Source organism: Carcharodon carcharias, chromosome 17, assembly GCF_017639515.1.
Source record: "Carcharodon carcharias isolate sCarCar2 chromosome 17, sCarCar2.pri, whole genome shotgun sequence".
Classification (NCBI taxonomy): domain Eukaryota; kingdom Metazoa; phylum Chordata; class Chondrichthyes; order Lamniformes; family Lamnidae; genus Carcharodon; species Carcharodon carcharias.
In genome coordinates, this window is record NC_054483.1 from 113,289,223 (window position 1) to 113,310,241 (window position 21,019).

The window sequence follows — 21,019 nt, forward strand, 5'->3', positions numbered from 1 at the left end:
AGGCTGGGCCATAGTCACTGAGCCCAGAGGCAAGAGGAGCTGTTAGTTGGGCAGAGCTAAAAAGCTGAGCGGGTTGGAACCTGACCGCACAGAGAAAACATTTTTTAAGGCAAGAACGCTCAGTATAACAACAACATGAATTTATGTACCACTTTTAATGTAATAAAACACTCCAATGTGTTGGCATTTGTGTCACAAAACAAAATTTGACACTGAGCCACATGGAGATATTAGGACAGGTGAGCAGAAGCTTAGTCATAGATATATGTTTTAGGAAGCATCTTAAAGGAGGATGGATGGGTGGAGAGGTTGAAGGAGGGAATGCAAGAGCTTAGGGCCTAGGCAGCTGAAGGCATGTCCGCTAGCGGTAGAGAGGTTAAAATGAGACGTGCGAAAGACCAGAAATGGAGAAGCGGGGAGACTTCTGAGGGTTGTAGCACTGCAGGTGGTTACCGGAATGAAAGGATTTTAAAACAAGGATGAGAATTTTAAAATCTAGGTGTTGCTGGAACAGAAGCCAACATAGGTCAGCAAGCACGGGGGTGATGAATGAACAGGATTTGGTGCAAGTTGGGATACGGGTAGCAGAATTTTGGATGACATCACGTTTATGGAGGGTGGAAGATGGGAGGCCAGTAAGGAGAACATTGGAATAGTTATGTCTAGGGGTAACAAAGACATGGCTGAGGCTGTCATCAGAAGGTGAACTAAGGTAGAACGAAGATGGGTGATGTTATGGAAGTGGAAGCTCACCTCGGGGTCAAATGGAACTCCAAGATCAAAACAGCTGGGTTTGGCCTCAGACAATTGCCAGGGAGAAGGATGGAGTCTGTGGTTAGGGAACGGAGTTTATAACAGGGACTGGAGATGAGGATTAAGTCTTCCTAATGTTAATTGAAAGAAATTTCTTCTTATCCAGCACAGGATGTTATACAAATAGCGAGATGGTGGAATGATCAAGAAAGCTGATGGTGAGGTAGAGCATTGGTATACATGTGGAATCTGACATTGTGTTTTCAGATGATGTCACTGAGGAGGAGCATGTAGATGTGAAATAGGAGGGGGCCAAGAATAGATCCTTGGGAGACATTAGATGTAATGGTACAGGAGTGGGAAGAGAAACCATTACAGATAATTGTCTGACTACAACTGGATAGTAAAGAATGGATCCAGGGGAGTGCAGTTCCACCCAGCTGAACGATAGTGGAGAGGCATTGGAGGAAGATAGTGTGGTTAAACATGTCAAAGGCTGCAGACAGAACAAGAAGCAGGATAGTTTATCGTTGTCACATCATGTGACTGATAAATGCCATTTCAGTGCTGTGGTAGGGACAGAAACCTGATTGGAGGGATTCAAACATGGAGTTGCAGGCACAATGGGCATGGATTTGAGAAGTGACAGCACACCCAGACTTTGGAGAAGGGGATAGTAGTTTGCAAGGCAGAGGGTACAAGAATGGGTTTTGTGAGGAAAGGACTGATGACTTTGGTAGAGACACAAGCACTAGATTTTGTGCAGCAAAGAATTGCTGCACTATGTTTTTGAAAATATAAAGTAAGTATGTTATTTTAAAGGGTGAATTAGTAAGTAGGGAAGTATACTTTTGTTGTCTTATGTTCTTTGAATATCCGATTATTTTTACAGAGGTTCTATTCTGGCATCACTTGACACATTTAAGAAAATGTGGGTATCCAAGAAAGAGTATGAGGAAGATGGAGCCAGAGCAATCCACAGGAAGACATTCTAAAGCACTTGTCAGAGTTGATCCATACACAAACTCACTCTGATGTAAACCTTGCTTGTCTGGGTATGGTGTATGCCTGTGAAAAGGTGAATGTGTGTGTAATATGAGAGCACAGAGGAGATACAAAGACTGGTTTTGGGACACGTGATCAAAAATAAGAGGTTTTGGTCATTTTTACTGTTTCTCCAACCCCACCCCCCCATCCCTCTACTCTCCCCTCCAATTGTGTTGTCATTCTTTGTTAACATATTTGATGTAGGAGTCCAGCTACATACACTAAAATATGCCAAGTGTGTTTGGCTACATCCACTCTCTGTAATTTCTTTGAACTTTTGATCATAAGCCAGAGTTAGCAGTGAGAGGAAATGAAAGCTCCTGAGGTAATTGAGTGGATGTTAAAAGTGCGGTATGAATGGTAATTTTTAACAGGCTTTTGTTTCTATTGCTTTTGAGACTGGTAAGGAATTTGTAACCTATTGTGTGTAGACAATTTGCACGTCCTGATGTTCCTGAATTTTTTTAAGAAATATATCAGCAGAGCTCTGTATGAATATATATATCCCAGTGCTTTTGGTCCATGTCTAGTAACACTAACATATACTGGCTTGTGTGCCCACTAGATGAGGTACTACTTACCCCTGCAGGCTGCAAGCATTTTGTGATATTTAGTCAGGTGCTAATGGAAATAACGAACCAACAGGAAAACCATTAGGAAAAAAAAAGACTTGTGGTAAAGTTGTGCGGCATGTAAAATAATTTTAAGTTATTTTTCTTTATTCTTCTATCTAAATGTTTTAAGCTAAGCCTCTACAAACAGGTCAGAAACCTCAGCTTAAACATTGGTTGCCGCATGCAAGAAATGTAATGTATTTTAAAAAAAAAGTCAGTAATAATAGGCAAAAAGTAAATGCAAGGTGGTTTAAAGCCAAACACAAACAGGTATCATTCAATTCAATTCATTCAGATTGCCACCCCTGGTTATATCGTGCACAGCTCTGGTTTGCTAACTCTTGGTCCTAGGAAAGGAATGCAAATGGTGGTTCGGGTTGCAGTTGTTTTAAATATTTATTTCCCAACCATTGGCACTGCAGGGGTGGGGTGGTGGGTGATGGGTTTGGGGTGGGGGGAGAAAAAAAAGGATATTGTAATTCGAGTTGATTAGAATCAGGAACAAAATTCAAACCTATGGCGGAGACCCTTCCTCTTAATAACACTCTCATAATGTCTAGCATGAGAGAAACAAAAAAGTGTTTATTTTAAAATGAAAATCTGGTGTTAAGCCTTAGAACTGTTTGTAGTGTCACTTGTATCACTACAGTTGAGCAGTAATACATGATGTTATAAGTGCCAGTCATTTTTTTAAACAAGTACAGCTGTTAATGTCAACTGTAATGAAGGGAACTGCTGTCATACCACTGAACATGTTCTGCTCAGAGTAAATATGACAACACGGTAGAACAGGCTGTTTTTATTGTTTAGAGTTCATTTGAATGGTAGACTAAATTGTTTAAAAATTCTTACCTTAGCACATATATGTCTTGGCAAGTCACCAAAATTGACTAAGAACACCACTGGCATTAGCTTGTCATGGCTGCTGTAGATCTAGGTCTCCTGTATGATGGTGAAGAGTTTGAATAGGTCCATTCTGACTGTAGCTTTTATTACGTTATCATCCAATGTTTTACCATGCAAAAGTATTGCGAACTGTGCTGCCAGGTGATGCCACTGTACTTGAAAACCTTTAAATAAAGCTATTCAAAAGCACCTGTGATTTCTTCTGTTATTGTTACATGGAGCTCAAGTATCCCAAGCATTAAAGAGTAGGCTGAAAGATACATTTTCACACAGTTATTAAGATTTGGGATAAAAACAAAAAAACTGCGGATGCTAGAAATCCAAAACAAAAACAGAATTACCTGGAAAAACTCAGCAGGTCTGGCACCATCGGTGGAGAAGAAAAGAGTTGACGTTTCGAGTCCTCATGACCCTTCGACTGAACTTCGGTCGAAGGGTCATGAGGACTCGAAACGTCAATTCTTTTCTTCTCCGCCGATGCTGCCAGACCTGCTGAGTTTTTCCAGGTAATTCTGTTTTTATTAAGATTTGGGATTATTTTACCATAAGTGGTTATTGCATTAGAGCTGATCAGAACATTTGAAAAATAATGAACAAACTTGCATTGATATAGCAGCTTTCATATCCTGAGAACGTCCCAAAACACCACCACAACCAAGAAATTTTGAAGCTTAATTCATTGTTACACAAGCAAACAAGGTAATCAATTTGAGCGCAGGAAGATTCCACATCAGAAAATAAGATAAAATACCAGCTATTCTGTTTTTAGTGCATCTAGAAACTGATGATAGATTAAATTTGCACCACAATGTACATCAAACTTAATTTTTTTTTCAAATCTCCAAGTTTGATTGGATTGAACATATTCCTTCCTCCAAGTTTGAATCTAGTCCACTGATGCCATGAAAACTTCTGCTTCCCCTTCGTGAACTGGCTTGGAGGGGAACTTATAGGTGTTGGTGTTCCCATGCATCTACTGCCCTTGTCTGTCTAGGTGGCAGAGGTTGCAGGTTTGGAAGGCACTGGCAAAGAGCCTTGGTGAGTTGTTGCAGCGCATCTTGTAAATGGTACACACTGCTGCCACAATGCATTGGTAGTGGAGAGAGTGAATGTTTCAGGTGATGGATAGGTGCCAATTAAGGGGCTGCTTTGTCCTGGATGGTGATGAGCTTCAAGTATGGTTGGAGCTGCACTCATCCAGCCAAGTGGAGAGTATTCCATCACACTCCTGACTTGTGCCTTGTAGATGGAGGACAGGCTTTGGGGAGTCAAGAGGTGAGTTAGTCGCTGCAGAATTCCCAGTCTCCGATGCGCTCTTGTAGCCACTATATGGCTAGTCCAGTTCAGTTTCTAGTCAGTGGTAACCTCCAGGATGTTGTTAGTGGGGGATTCAGTGATGGTAATGACATTGAATGTCATGGGGAGATGGCTGGATTCTCTTTGAGAAGGTCATTGTCTGGCATGATGGTTACTTGCCACAGATCAGCCCAAGGCTGAATTGCCCAGGTCTTGCTGCATATGGGTACAGACTGTATATGAAAATATAATCGAACTTCCAATTCATCGTGATTAATACTTTGGTTGCGTTGTTTACCTCACTTTTACTGTGGTTCAATTTTTAACAATAACTTCCCTTGCGCATATCATCTGCTGATTAGCTCACCAACTTTCCAGGGTGTTACGCAATATTCTGTTATCAGGCCGAGTTTGATATCAGCTTTTACAGGAACGAAATGAAGAGGTAGCAACTCAAAACAGTTCATTACATTATTCGGTTAGGTAGATCAGGAACCCCTCAGGCTCAGTCCCCGGTCTCTGCTGAGTTCACTCTTGGCCAAACAGGGAGGCATTGAGTTCCATACTTCAAGCTGGGGAGGAAGGGACAGCAGGGAGAGTTTGTCTTGGTTGTTGGCACTGTTGCCTCCAAACCGTAATATTGTGGGCTCAAGTCTCACCTCAGGACTTAAACATTTAATCTAAGCAGATATTTCAATGGCAATGGAAGGAATGTTACAGTTGAAAAGACTATGGATAGCTTAGATGAGACATTAAACTTGGAGTATGGTGTTCAATTCTGGGCACCACACTTTAACCAAAGATATCAAAGACTTGGAAAGGGTGGAAAGAAGATTTACTAGAATGGTACCAGGATTGAGGAGCTTGGACAAGTGGGAAGACTAGAGAAAGTGGGTTTTGTTCTCAGAGCGGGAAAGGTAGGTGGAGATTTAACATGATATTGATCAGAGTAAACAAGGAGAAATGCCTCCTACTGATAGGAAGATCAGTAACCAGGGGACACAGATTTAACATACTTGGCAAAAGAACCAGAGGGGAGAAGAAGAAAATGTTTTTATTCAGCAAGTTATGATAATCATGAGTGCGCTGTCTGAAAGGGCGGTGAAAGATTAAACAGCAACTTTTCAAAAGGAATTGGATACAACTTTTATTAGGAAAAATATATGCAGCGTGATGGGGGAAAAGGGCCAGCCAAATGGCCTCTTAAATTGTATAACCAATGCTCTCTGTCCCTTTGGATGAAGTTAAAGATAAGGGCAGAATTTTACAGCCCTGTCACGTGGGGGGTGGAGCCATAAAATGCAGTGAATTCGAAAGTCCATTGACTTTGGCAGGACAGGAAGATCTGCCGGCAGGAGGGGGCCTTAAAATTTCAACCTTTATTATTTGAAGAATTGGAAGTTGTCCCAATGCCACTAAAAGGGGGCTAAATCACATCATTGCTATACTTGTGACCTTGATGTGCACACTGACTGCAGCATTCATTAACCCAACAGTGATTGCTCTTCAATACTTGTAAACCATTTTAGGATTTCCTGAGAAATAAATGCAAATTGTCTCTTTGTCCTGATTTCTAGCCTGTGTAGACCCTGGAAAGTACACGTGTGTCTGGGGATACCAGGCAAGGCTGGCTCAGATGAGATAGTCAAATAGGCTGCTGTGAATTTGTGAAAAGGTTGACCCGTGGGCAGGTTAAAGTAGATATGTCAGTGCATGGAAATCATTGTCAGAGAAGGTGGGTGGGGTGGGGGAAATAGATGTTGAAAAGTAACTTCACAATTAATTTTATTAGATGCAATTTTCAAGGCACACCAAAAGTTAAAATCGGAGCTATCTTCAATTAGGGAGCAGAGAACAAGTTTAATTTGCAGACTTGCTCTCAATACTGCCATCAAACATTATGTAATAATGAACAGAACAGAAACAGCATAAGATCAGATTCAGCCAGTGAGAAGCTGCAGCAGAATCTCATTCAAATTCCTAACTTAGCTAATTCAACCCACTTAAAGCAACGGACGGAGATCCCACCATAAGCATCACCTTTCTCCTTCAGATGCTAATTATTTTTTTTTTTTAAATGTCAGCCATGGCTTGATCGTACACTTGCCTCTGAATCACAGGGTCCTGGGTTCAAGTCCAACTCCAGGTCTTAAGCACAAAACTCAAAGCTGATATTTCAGTGCAGTACTGAGGGAGTGCTGAACTCTTGGAGGAATCATTGTTTGGATGAGAGGTTAAACAGAGTTGCAGACCGCCTCCTTAGGTGGATGTAAAACATCCAAGACACTGTTTTGAAGTAGAGCTGAGGAGTTATCCTTAGTGACCTGGCCAATATTTATAAAACAACATCCGAAAAACAGATTGTCTAGTCTTTTATCACTATTATTTGTGGGAGTTTGCTGTGCACAATTGGCTGCCACGTCTCCTACATTTACAACAGTGACTAGTACTTCATTGTGTGTAAAGCACTTTGAGATGTCTGGTGAAAGGTGTTATATAAATGCAAGACTTGCTTTTTAAAAACAGGTTAAACCTGACAAATACCAAGCAAACTTAAAACGTTTTAGAACAAACAATACTTTATTTTGTTGCTTGATGATTAATATTTCAAAAGGTCTTTAAAATACTGTAAGGAATATTTAATATATAATGAAAAATTCTGGCTTGCTACAACTTAAAAGCAATGACTCACTTCACAAAAGTCGTCATCTCATTTCATTCCCGAAGACTGAAACAATATTCCAGGAATACAAGGTGACAGCGATATATTTGATTTCTTTTTCACAATCCAACAATGGTTGAAGGAGCAAAACCTTCCAGCCAGTGTACACAGCAATGTTCCTGCTGCGATCCAATCTAATGTCCTTTAGGTGACGCAAATCTGCTGTCTTTACCTGGCCTGGCATACATGTAACTCCAGATCAATAGCAATGTGGTTGACTAATTACAGCCCTCTGAAATGGCCTAGCAAGCCACACTGTTCAAGGGCAATTTGGGATGGGCAACAAATGCTGGGCCTGCCAGCAATGGCCACATCCCATGAAAGAATGAAGAAAAAAAAATCTGCATGAAAGTTTTTCTGATCAGGAAGAAATTGGAGACTCCTCTTACCCTACAAATTAGCGAGAAGCAGGACACTACAGTTGTTATGAACGTGACACTCCTTCCCTCCAGAATCAGGTTGGGCACCAATTCTTAATTAACGGGACAACTTTAGCGTCCAACTAGGCGCCGAGACTAGGGTCTGTCACATAAAAGCAGACTTGAATGAAACTCAGCAGCGATCGCCCATGTCCTCCAGCAGCTTGCTGTAAAGTAGTAAGTGCTAGAAGATACTGGCCACCTGTCAGCCCCTGTACTGGAGAATAGATATGAACTTGGAGAGCGGTTGGTAAGAAAACGCAAAAACACAATTATTGTCAGAAATCATTAGACATCAGCTAGATTTCAAAGTTACACTGATATTTAACAGTTTGGCAGTGGATGCAATGAGAGAGGATCACTGCTTGGGAATTTCATTCTTGATATATATATAGTGCAAATGGAAAAGCACTATTACCAAAGTCTGATATGTTTACGTAGTTACAAAAGAGATGGAATTCAACTCTTTGAAGAACTGTTAAAATGAGTTATATTATGAACATACAAAGTGACAGACAGGAGAAGACCAGCTGGCCTGTCAAGCCTGTCCCCCATTCATGAAGGCTGGAGCATTAAAACTTGGTACTTTGTCTGCTCTGGCTCCCTGCCTCCAGCAATACAATATCATGGGAGAGGCAAAAGAGAGAAACGCCCAGAGCTAACAAGGGGAAAAAAATTCTGGAAAATAAATAGATCCAAGAATGCATACAAGTATTAATTTAAAAATAATTTATGCAAATCTTTCCAAATATCAATGGCATCTCTGGTGATTTTATTTACTGTGCTACTACTGATTGTAATTAGGTATTCAAAGCTATACTAGAGAAATTAAACATATGATTTTAAGCACAATTTACAATAAAAGCTGGATGACTGAAGCTGGTTTACGATCCACAAGTTTTATGTGCAATATCTTATCCACAATTTATCACACTCAACAAACCAGAACATCTCCAGTACCGAGTTCCGTATAAAATAAACCATAAATGACTTACTTTGAGTTTCAGTTTGCAAGTTAATATTAAACACTTATGTTTCCAGATGATCTGTAACCCATTTATAAATTAACATGCTCAAGTATGATGCCTATAAATCTCCCTCCGCTTTCACCAAGAGCCACCTCTACACAAGGTGGAAGCTGCCAATTTTTGCAGGCATAAAACTGGGAAAAGCAGAACTTCTTGGTCTACAGTCGATACATGCAATCAATGTTCACAGTTAAGGATGAAGAAATTATTGGCACATTTTTGGCAATTGGCCAGTGATGCTGACTACACAAGAGATCTCTTTCATTACCAGGGCCTGCTCCATTGTGCTGCTATATACAAACTTTGCCAGAGTCATCAAGGCAGGTCCAATTTGGTCTCACTTCCACTGCCTTTATTTTTGCTCGAATTAATTTTATTTACGCAGCTGAGTTTTGTTAATGTGTTGGAATGGAAAATTTCCTATAATGGATACCAAGTATCAGCATTAAACACTCAATCCCAGGTTAGATACAGCATGGTCAGATTCAAGATAAAGCCCCCTTTTCTCTGTCCGAACAGTTGCCTCAGCTACCAACTTTGGAGGGGGTGATCTTCCTGTACTATTGTGGCATCTTACACTAGCCATCTGTAGCGTCAATGAGACTTCCAGTTTAATGCCAAATTGAGAGAAATTTGATGCTTGAGGCTTAAGCCCACTTAGAAATTGGAGCAAGACTGCAAAAACTCATTTCACATCCAGTCAGCTGGACGGCTTTGATTTGGGTGGAATTTGAACATAGGTCTGATTGAAAGGCCAATATCAAACCCACTCAGTCAGTTCTTCCTCCTGCCATTGTGTACACGACTGCAGTATGTGATGTTACAGAAAGTTACTCAGCATTGGGGTACAAAAATCAACATGACAGCATCAATCCAAATTAAAAAATACATTTGCAAATAGTTGGCTCCAAGAATGATGGATTGACAGTGGAATTACATTCTGCCATATTTTATAACATGATGAGGGATAACAGACTCTGTAAATCTTAAGACCTTGTGCACTCTTAACCTATCAAAAAGTTCTTGAAGAGTATCCTAGACTTCAAAGTATGATTTGTGGTCCCCTCCAGTAAACATTAAAAGTCAAGTAAAAAAATTGATCAGGCACAAGGGTCTTATTAACCATTAATCTTAAAACACTTGGACTTTGCTACATCAATGAGGTCTCCAAAATTCATACTCAAACCAATTAAAAACAAATACTGGTCCAGTGAAGATGGAGGCTTCCATATCCTGAGCTGAAGTGACGATCATTAAAAAAAGTTATGTTTTATCTACTAGACATGGCAGACCTTGTTGGCTCCTGTACATTCAGGATGGTGACCTAAACAGCTTTAATGTCCTGTAGGCTCTCCTGATGTGTGTTCTGCCTCAATGATTTTATCGTCTGGAGTCTTTTACCATGGAGGCTGAACTGAGACCAGGCTAGCAGCTGCAGCACAGCACATGTGATGGGGATGAAGACCAACAGATAGAAGCAACCTTGGCGTACTGCCATCATCCAAGTCATGTTTGGCTCCACCACTGGCTTTGTGCTCACAATATCACGTAGAGCATCGTGCTGAAATATGTCATACCCTGAAAAACAAAATTAGAGATCATCAAGAAAACCAAAATCAAATTTTAAAGATGTGATACAAGGGCAGGTGTAGAATAGGCAGTCAATCTGATCCAGTCAGTTTCACCGCTAAGCTCTCCAACCAGCGTTTGAGGGATATGCGTTTGTCCAAAAAATCAGGGAAAACAGCCTGCTCGTCGATTAGTGCAATGAGATCCTTAATGTCCACGAAAGAGCAAGTTGGGCCTCAGCTCAGCATCTCATCCGAAGGACAGTGTCCAACAATGCAGCACTCCCTCAGAACTGCACTAAGTTTCAGCCTAGACCATACGTTCCAGTCTCTGGAGTGGGACCTGATTCCTCAATCATTTGACTGAGTTGAGAGTGTTACCACTGAGCCAAAGCTGATACTGTTAATTTCTGAACTAAGTAACTGTATTCTTGGTGGGAAGGGAAGCAGGGAAAGGGAAAGGTCAGTTTCTGGGCAGAACAGGCTGTCACATTTCTAAGATTTGTTTGTTTCATAATGGATTAAATTTTACATCTATGATGTACTGACAAAAAGAATCACAAACATGGGCAAGGTCAAAGCTAGGACCATATATACAGAGGGTAGTCACTCATAAACTCAAACAATTCAGAAGAAACTTTATTTTACCCAGGGAGTGGGTACCCAGTAGAATGTGGAATTCACTAACACACGAAACAGTTGGGTGAATAGCACAGATACATTTAAAGGGAAGCTAGATAAACACTCGAGGGAGAAAGGAATAGAAGGATATACTGAAGAAGTGAGAGCATGAACACTGACATGGACCAGTTGCACTGAATGGCTTATTTCTGTGGAGCACATTCTGTGCAAGGGGAATAGAGGAGCAGTTTTACTTTAACGGGAAATGGAGTAGTCAGAAACTACAACTACTACTAATAGTCCTCCAGAACAAATAATTGACTCAATAGCTGCGAAATCAGCTACCTGTATAAACATACAAAAGCCATGTCCCGATTAATGGAGCAAACGTCTGTCCAGGTTTGGTCACCAAAGCAACCATCCCAAATAGCAGTGCCGATGCTGCCTGCTTCCTCTTGTTCATCACAAAATCTTCATCTACAAGGTCTGAGATGACTAAGTTCAGGAGTTTGCAGGTCCCCTCTGTGAACACCCGGTTACTAGAGAATGACACACAAATAAACCCTGTGTTAGAGTAAGATGAACCGCAAAATAAGAAGTTAAATAACGGAGTGACTTTGTACTTGGAAAAAAGCAATGATATTTCTGTCTGGAGCCCAGGAAACCATAAAACTTGTAACCAGGTACAGAATAAAATAGGAATATTTCAATTGAACAGTCTTTAGCGACATATAATTTGATGCCAATTCACGGAAATCTGCTCTGAACTAGAACAAGGGCACAAAAAAATGAATAGAAGTGGATATCACATTGATCTTATGATAAGAAACTGATTGACAGTGAGCATTTTCCTTGTTGCAACCTCTTAAAAATGCAGGATTACGTTTTGGAAATGTTTCCACATGTATAAATGAATAAACTGCCTTGTATTTATATGGAGTCCTTCAGAACCTCTGGACATCCCAAATAGCTTCACAGCCAATAAAGTATCTTTTGAAGTACAGTTGCAGTTGTAATGTACTTCGAGCTGTCCTGAGGATCGAAAAGGCACTATATAAATTCCTGTTCGCTCATTGGGGACCACATGAAGGGGACAATCTAGATCAACCACTCAGCACTTATGGCTGAAGATGGTTGCACACGTTCCAGCCTTGTTTTTGTTGCAATCACTAAGCTCTGCCATCATTGAGGGTGAGAAGTTAATGGTGTCTCCTCCTCCAGTTAGTTGCTTAATTGTCCACCACCAATCATGGCTGGATATGGCAGGGTTGCAGAGCTTTGACCTGTTAAGTTGGTTACGGCTCAACTCTGTGTACTGCATGCTGCTTCTGTCGTTTGGCATGCAACCAGTCCTGTGTTGTAGTTTCACCATGCTGCCACCTAATTTTCAGGTAATCTAGTGATGTTGTGCTACTTGAGGAATGAAGAATATGCTGGAACGAGGTTACAGACTGTAGAGGTATACAGTGCATCTGCTGCTGATGACCCGTAGTGCCTCATGGATACCCAAGTTTTGAGCTGGGAGATTTATTCTTTTATCCATCACATTTAACGTGGTAATGCCCACAGGACAAAGGAGGATGCCCTTGTTGTGAAGTAGGGACTTGGGTCAGCACGAGAACTCTGTGACAGTCGTTCCTACCATTGCTTTCAATCAACCTGCAACAGGTTGGAGATAGTAAATCCAAGTTAGTTATTCCCTCGTGCTGGTTCTTTCACTACTTACTGTAAGCTCAGTCTAGCAGCTATGTCTTTCAACACTCAGCCAGCTCCACTGGTGGTGGCACTGTCACTTTTAGAGATGGACATTGAAGTGCTGAGTGGGGGAGGAGGAAAGAAAATCAGGGAGCATCTGAATTGATTTAAGGGTGTGGGACATGTTGGCATAAAGAAAGAAATTCAGAAATAAAGTAAATGACTGAAAGGCATGCAAAGGGTACAAATGGATCAATGTTTGAATTTATCTCTAACTGTTTACCAGTTAGCAATGAAATAAAGAATTAATAGAAATAGGCATTTTAATGAATTCCTGTCAATGCTACATATAGGGAGGGGAGGCGATGGTGTAGTAGTATTGTTGCTAGACTAATGATCCAGAGACCCAGGGTAATACTCTGGGGACCTGGGTCCAAATCCTGTCACGGCCGGCAGATGGTGGAATTTGAACTCAATAAAAATCTGGAATGAAAAGTCTAATGAAGACCATGAAACCATTGTCGATTGTTGTGAAACCCAATCTGGTTCCCGAATGCCCTTTAGGGAAGGAAATCTGTCATCCCTGGTCTGGCCAACACATTACTCCAGGCCGACAGCAATGTGGTTGACTCTTAAATGCCCTAACAAACCACTCAGTTGTAATAAACCGCTACAAAGTCACAAAAAAGGACCACCCGGCACCAGTGGAAACAAAAACAGCAATCTCAGCCCTGTCAACCCTGCAAAGTCTTCCTTTGGTGAGTGCCAAAATTGGGAGAGCTGTCTCACAGATGAGTCAAGTGACAGCCTGACATAGTCATCCTCTTAGAATCATACTTTACAGATAATGTCCCAGATACCACCATCACCATCCTTGGGTATGTCCTGTCCCACTGGCAGGACAGACCCAGCAGAGGTGGTGGGAGGGAGTTGCCCTGGGAGTCCTCAACATCGACTCCGGGCCCATTGAAGTCTCATGGCCTCAGGTCAAACATGAGCAAGGAAACCTCCTGCTGATTACCATGTACCGCCCTCCCTCAGCTGATGAATCAGTGCTCCTCCATGTTGAACACCACTTGGAGGAAGCACTACAGGTGGCAAGGGGATAGAATGTACTCTGGGTGGGAGAATTCACCAAGAATGGCTCGGCAGCACCACTACTGACCGAACTGGCCGAATCCTAAAGGACGTAGCTGTTGGACTGGGTCTGCGGCAGGTGGTGAGGGAACCAACAAAAGGGAAAAACATGACATCATCCTCGCCAGCCTAGCTGCCACAGATGCATCAGTCCATGACAGTATCGGTAGGAATGACCATTACACAGTTGTTGTGGAGACAAAGTTCTGCCTTCACATTGAGAATACCGTCCATTGTGTTGTGTGGCATTACCACTGTGCTAAATGGGATAGATTTTGAACAGATCTAGCAACTCAAGACTGGGCATCCATGAGGCACTGTGGGCCATCAGCAGCAGCAGAATTGTACTCGAACACAATCTGTAACCTCATGGCCATACACTCCAAAAGGACCAAGTGTTGACCAGAAATGCTTCCTAAATGCAAACCACAACATATTTTACAATATGGGAAGGAATGTATTTGCCATTTTTGTTTATATTCACGTTACTAAGAAAGGAACTTATTGTTGATTTAAAATACTTTTTATCCAATGGCCAACAGACTACAATTCAACAGTCACTCAAGATCAAAGCAGCTGTTTTTTTTTGATCCAGTCTCAATATATTATTTGATTGCAATAATTAGGCTTCTTTAACAGCTGCCGTGACAACCAAAATCAAGAGTTTGGTAATATCAAAGTAACATGGACTACACAACTAGAAACTCAGATTCCTATTAGTTTGTAGCAGCACCATTTCAGTCCATTATACTGAAATGTGGCTCATCATTTCAACACTGTAGCTGTGCAGTATATTTACTGGCACTGTGTTTTACCCATTTTACTTATTCAGCAAAACTGGAGTTTCAGTTCATCGACTTTCAGTAGAGTGTAGTGTCACCGAAACTACTTTTTAAAAATGGTAGGAGAAGATTGCAAAATGTGTATCAGATAAAAACAGCTAAAGGGTTTCAGTTCTTAGTGACTCAGCAGTTGTGTCTGACCTCCACACGAGGGGCACATCTGAGCAACACGGAATTACCAAATGTAAATCAATTATGCAAATCACTGCAACAAAAGCAAAAATAAAAATACCCGGAAAAACTCAGCAGGTCTGACAGCATCTGCGGAGAGGAATACAGTTAACGTTTCGAGTACATGTGGCTTTTTTGCAAATCACTGTTGCAGATAATTTAATGTCAGGTTTTATGTATGTAAACTTTTTACGAAGGGGGATTTGGAAGATGTTAATAATATAGAAATAACTACAGTACAGAAGAAATATTGAGTTTTTAAAAAAATTATTCTTATGCATAGGGAAGTCATGCAATTAAAAGTAAGATGATGTTATTTGGTCAAGTGAAGCCTAAATGGCTTGATCAAGATGTCTGCAGGTATAGTAACCGCAAGATATATTTTAGTAAATATAATGAAAAACAGTGCTGAAAAATAATTTTGGTAGGTATAAGATTCAGTTGAAATTGATGATCATAAAAAGCAATGGAAAGGAGGGCTGAGGACAGATGTGGTAGTGATGATAAAGGTCTTTTTCAGCTATGTTAGCGGTCAGATCCAAGGACCACATTCGACAGATTCGAGGACAGGTGAGGGTGGAGAACTGAGGTAATAAATATGACACTTTGCCTCCCTGTCACTACTGAAGAGGACATGAAGTTTCCAATGGTGACAGAGGTGCTACTCAAATTAATTCCTTGGAAGTAGATGTGGAAGTAGTCCTGGTGAGCATCAGGTAGATTGTGCTGCTGGAGCCAATGGCATTCACCCTAGAATGCTTAAAGGAATGCATACAATAAAACAGAGGGAGTGGTATGGTCAGATGCCAAAAGTATTCATTTTCCATAGGGAGCCACTGATTGCTGGAAGATTGCTAACATGTGCAGTAAATATAGATTCACCACATTATTCCAAAAAAAAAGTTGCACAAATTCTTAGCAGTTGAAAACCATCAGTTATGAAGATAGGCAGTCTTCTGAAGTTTTATCAATTGCATTCAGGGGCCAGAGTAAAATCTTTTGAAGCTTTTCCTTGAATTGGCCCGAGGATTTTTTTTTTCTCATCCCAGGAGATTATGTGACAAGAGATGAATGTGCTGACATATTTGCAAATTACCTTCTCTGAATGGACTTTTCCTGCCCATTTTTGTATATTCAAACATGCCTGGTAAAGATTTGGAAGAAAATTTGATGCATTCGAAGTGCCACAGACAGCATTGTAGAGGGACACCTCTGATTTAAGGATCTAATGCAATTTAAAGATGAAAGAATCTGCACACTGAATTCATAATGGCTGCACATCAGAAGTTAAATGGGCAGATGGGACAACCATTCTGTAACCAGCAATATTTAACAAATAAACGAATGACAATTTTAAGGCAATTGGCAAAAGAAGCAATGGCAACCTGGGGGAAAAAACATTTTCATGCAGTTAGTGGTCGGGAGCTGGAATGCACTACCCGAGAGTGTGGTGGAGGCAGATTTAATTGGAGCATTCAAGAGGGAACTGGATTATTATCCGAGAAGGAAGAATGTATGGGGCTACAGGGAAAAGGCAGGGAAGTGGCTCCTTCAGAGAGCTGGCACAGACACAACAGAATGAAGGAGGCCATTCAACCTGTGATTATAATGCACTTTACATACAATGAAGTACTGTGACTGATAGAAGCAAAAGTAGCAGCCATTTTGTAAGATCCGACAAACAGCAATGAGATGAATGGTCATTTAATTTTTTTGGTGGTGTTAGATAGAGGAGGAATGATGGCCAGAACACTGGGAGAACTCCCCACTTTTCTTTGAAAATTGCCATGCGTATGGTAATATCCCACCTGAAACACAACTAAACAGCCCCAATGAAACTTTTGATTACCATTACAGCAACACCTCTGATGATGAGCATATAATCTGTGCTCCAAGCCCCAATTTAGTACAACCCAAGATGACAAATACCCGCTGGATGGCATTTCATAGTGTTATATACCGATTATATAGGATTTAAAATAAGCAGGAGTCAGTACTTTGGGTTAAAATGACAATATCTTCTCACCTCTAATGTAACTTTAAACAATACAAGAGGGGATTTTGTTACAGAATACAAAAAGTCTCAATCGGGTGAACTGCAGATGAAATGTTGCAGCCTTTAGTTACACAGCTGAATAAATTAACCTTAATATCATTGACACAAGTTGTGCAGCAAGCTCCCGAGTGCTGAAATCTGAATTCTTGCTTTTTGGACACTCTTGAGGGCCAGCATCCCTGCGCCTGAATGGGGCTTCCTGAGGACAATGAAGGGGAAGAGATGACTAGAATCAAGTGACTGACATTCCCAATTTCCTTTTCTTCCGCTTTTCAACAATACAATTAAAGAACGTTGCTTAAAATTTGATGCTGTTGCTTTTCATTGGTAGCTAGAGCAACAATCTGTAATGGTTATTGCACATGAGTGAACAAGCTCACCAAATGGCTTCCAACTTTGCAAGTTCTATGGAGGAACTGCTGCAATACCTGGCTATGAAGAAACAAAGTAGGTAGATTTGATCTGGTCCCGCCAGCAACATGATTAAGCTCAGAGCCAGTTTTAAGAAGAACAACCATCGGATAACCATGTACACTCCAAATCTGTGGCACAGTGACAGGAAGTAGAGGTTGTTTAAATGTGGAGCAATGTACGATGCACCTAAAAAAAAAGGATAAAATGCTTCAATTTTACTTCTGTTTTATTCCATCCTTGGAGCATTCCTCCAAGTTTTCTCCTCCAGCCAGGAAGAAAATTAAAATGGAGCCAGCCTTGCTAGAAATTACTGTACCACCTCAACCCTGTTAGCTACTTCAATAATCACCGACTCCACTGCTCTCCCTAGCCACTGTCCGAAGCTGAAGCAGAGTGTTTCCAATCTTGATATCTTATTTGACATGGAGATAAGCTTCCGATTCCATATCCACACCATCACCAAGACTGCCTACTAACACTGGCAAACTTCGTCCTTGCCTCAGTTCATTTGCTGCTGAAACCCTCATCCATGCCTTTGCTCCCTCTAGACTTGACTATTCCAATACTTTCATATTTCGCAATAAAGTTATCTTTGTTATCTTTACTGTCCTACTTCAGCAAATCACATGCAAACAATTCATTTGAAGAACCCAGTACTAGATTAAAAAATAAACTCTCCCATGGCAAATTCTAAGTCTTATCTGAATTCATCTCTTCATCAGATTTGCAATTACTTGGGAGGAGAGAGAGAAGAAAATCAGATAGTAATTGATAAGATCAACAATGATCATAGACATAGTGCTTACCTAGGAGAAAGGAACCCGTGGAGAGTGAAATCCTATCCGAAAGGAGATGTTCCATAAACAGTGGGAAGAAATTACTGTTGAAGTGGCAGTGAAAAACCTTTTTTTAAAAAAAAGTTGGCGTTTAACCATGTGTTAAGACAGCTCATTGCAGAGAAAATGCATTACTTCACTAAAGCCCCATTCAACCAAATTTCAGCCATTTTTATATTTTTCTGACTGAAACACTACTGTGATGATGATTCTGTTTAAGATACTTTATCGCTTCCACTTAGTTCTCCCTGTCCCTCTGCTATTAGCAATTCCACCATTGTGGAACAGCACACAGATCCTCCAACATGCCATATATGTTGAATTATTTTCTACCTTGTATTTTACTCAGGCCTTCCATTATGCTTTAATTTTTTTTCCACTCCTGTTAGAACATCTCAAAAACTGTGCGTTGTAACCCTGATCTATCATTTGATCTATCAGAGCAAATTGAACTATCACAAAAGAGCCATTTCCCAAACAACCAACTGCAAAGAAATAAACTAATTCCTTATATTTAAAAGCAAAATATTGCTGATGCTGGAAATCTGAAATAAAAACAAAAATTGATGGAAATATTCAGCAGGTCAGGCAACATCTCTGGAGAGAAAAACAGTTGTTTCAAGTCAATGACTGTTCATCAGTTCTCTCCACAGCTGCTGCCAGACCTGCTGAGTATTTCCAACATATTCTCTGCTTTTAATATCCTGGACTATTTAGAGTCAACGTTGTTATTTTCCCTCCAAAGAGGCTCATTGCCTTCCCTTTCTTAATTCCAAGTATTCTTCTATCTTGCCTCAGAGTATTGGAAAAATTATCAGCCAGTCCTTCTCAATTCACGTTACCCAAGAGTGCATTCTCCCAGTGGAATCTCCAAGAGCAGGGAGAAATGAGTGTAGCTTGCCAGTCTCGGGGATTGCCTTTTTTTTTAATCCCCTTGAAAATTAAGGATTGCTACAGAACTGAATTCCCCACACTTCATATCACAAGTTAAGTGTAAGCAGCAAGCAGTCTCAGGTCAGGTATTGTGAATGGAGTAAAACTATGAAAATGAAATTCATCAGTTGTAAACCGAAACATGCATTTTCTTTCACTACATCTAGACAATGCTAATTTCTCAAACAAAAACAGAATTACCTGGAAAAACGAAGCAGGTCTGGCAGCATCGGCGGAGAAGAAAAGAGTTGACGTTTCGAGTCCTCATGACCCTTCAGCAGAACCTGTTCTGCTGAAGGGTCATGAGGACTCGAAACGTCAACTCTTTTCTTCTCCGCCGATGCTGCCAGACCTGCTTCGTTTTTCCAGGTAATTCTGTTTTTGTTTTGGATTTCCAGCATCCGCAGTTTTTTTGTTTTTAATGCTAATTTCTCATTGATCAGATATATGCAAGTTGATTGGCATGTTATGATGTTCTACAATACAGAAATTTTCAAAAAAGTCACCTCAGGCTGAAATTTCTTCTCTCCCCAATTATTAGTGTTACTTGGTAATTCAGTGGAATATCTGCCAACAGATGATCAAGTCTAAGATATCAAGAGATTTCCTGGTGTTCAGCAATACAATTACAAGATGTCCACCTCTCTAACTTCAATTCCATCTGTTGCTGAAATTCTCATTCATGGCCAGTTACCTCCGTACTCAATTATTCCAAAACTTTCCTGGCTAGCCTCCCAGTTCATCTGGACTCTGCAGCACGTATCTGATCCCACGCCATATCCCACTCATCCATCATCCTCTACTTGCTGATCTACATTGGCCCACAGCCTCGCCAATGTCTTAAATGTAAAATTTTCATCTTCCCATCCTTGGTCCTCTCTATAGCTAGAACAACCTCCAGGCCTCCTCTGTACGTTAACTCTGTTCTTTTGTGCATCAATACCTCTCCTTTCCCCACTATTGATAGCTGTTCATCAGTGGTCTAGGCTCCACAGCCTGGAGTTCCTGCTGGAAACCTCTGTTCCCCTCCACAATTCTCTCTTTAAACCTACCTTTTCCAAAATGTTTGGTCACTCTTCCTAATACTTTTGTCTTGACATGCACTTTTGTGCTATTGCACTTTTGTGAAGCACCTGGAATGTTTTATACTATGTTAAAGATGCTATATTAACATAAGTTCTTGCGCAACACTGGAAGTATCATTCTGCAATCCATGCATGTTTAGACATCACTAGCTGACTTTCTCTTCCAAACCTTATATTAGGAAGCATTGGAAATATTAAGGATCAAGCTGAAATTTTAAAGGAATTCTATGGGAAAAAGTTGAGTCATACACACCTGCACCAGGTTCATGGACACAAACCAAGCAAAGTTCCGATGTCTGGAGAGTTGTTTCAGGTACTCTGCCAGCGTCACTTCCTGAGCAAGAGGGGTTTGATTAATGTACAACCTGTGCAGAATCCAGAACAAAGGAGTGCATTAAAAGAGTCACTTCAGTGGTTCTTTTGAAGCCAGTACAGATTCTGAATATCCAAAACTCTTGATTTCTTTATCCTCCCATTTCCATTACAAGTCAGAAACTTTGAAGTCTGTAAGAATTTTAAACTTTTTTTAAATTGAGGAATTACATTTTTAAACTGGAATTCGCTGTCTGGTTTGGTGGTGGAGTCAGAAACCCCCAACTCATTTTAAAGGTACCTGGGTCTGCACCTGAAGTGCTGTGACCTGCAAGGCTCTGGTGCTAGAAGGCGGGATTAGAACGGGTGGCTAGCTTTTTATCTTCTCTTTTCGGCCGGCGCGGACATAATATGCTGAATGGCCTCTTTCTGTGCGTAACTTTTCCATGGTTCTATGAGGGAGAGGGCTAGTTGAGAGGGACATTGCAGTTTTTCACCATGATTATTGTACTTTAATAAAAAACCCATTTCATTAGTTCCATGTTTCAACCTTTATCATGTTTT

General features: G+C 40.7%; 2 protein-coding genes across 2 annotated transcripts in view; one reads left to right on the plus strand and one right to left on the minus strand.

The window, feature by feature from the left end:
• Positions 1-3,509, plus strand: part of LOC121289533 (alpha-centractin) — a 67,633-nt gene extending 64,124 nt beyond the window's left edge. The window contains exon 11 of the mRNA XM_041209030.1: positions 1,646-3,509. Coding sequence (XP_041064964.1) covers positions 1,646-1,748 — 103 coding nt within the window. The 3' untranslated portion in view covers positions 1,749-3,509. The remainder of the gene's footprint in view (positions 1-1,645) is intronic.
• Positions 3,510-7,177: 3,668 nt separating this feature from the next.
• The window catches only part of mfsd13a (major facilitator superfamily domain containing 13A), a 44,340-nt gene continuing 30,498 nt past the window's right edge, over positions 7,178-21,019 (minus strand). The window contains exons 5-9 of the mRNA XM_041210228.1: positions 20,397-20,508; positions 18,096-18,192; positions 17,304-17,475; positions 11,320-11,513; positions 7,178-10,363 (exon numbers count right to left, since the gene is read on the minus strand). Coding sequence (XP_041066162.1) covers positions 10,110-10,363; positions 11,320-11,513; positions 17,304-17,475; positions 18,096-18,192; positions 20,397-20,508 — 829 coding nt within the window. The 3' untranslated portion in view covers positions 7,178-10,109. The remainder of the gene's footprint in view (positions 10,364-11,319; positions 11,514-17,303; positions 17,476-18,095; positions 18,193-20,396; positions 20,509-21,019) is intronic.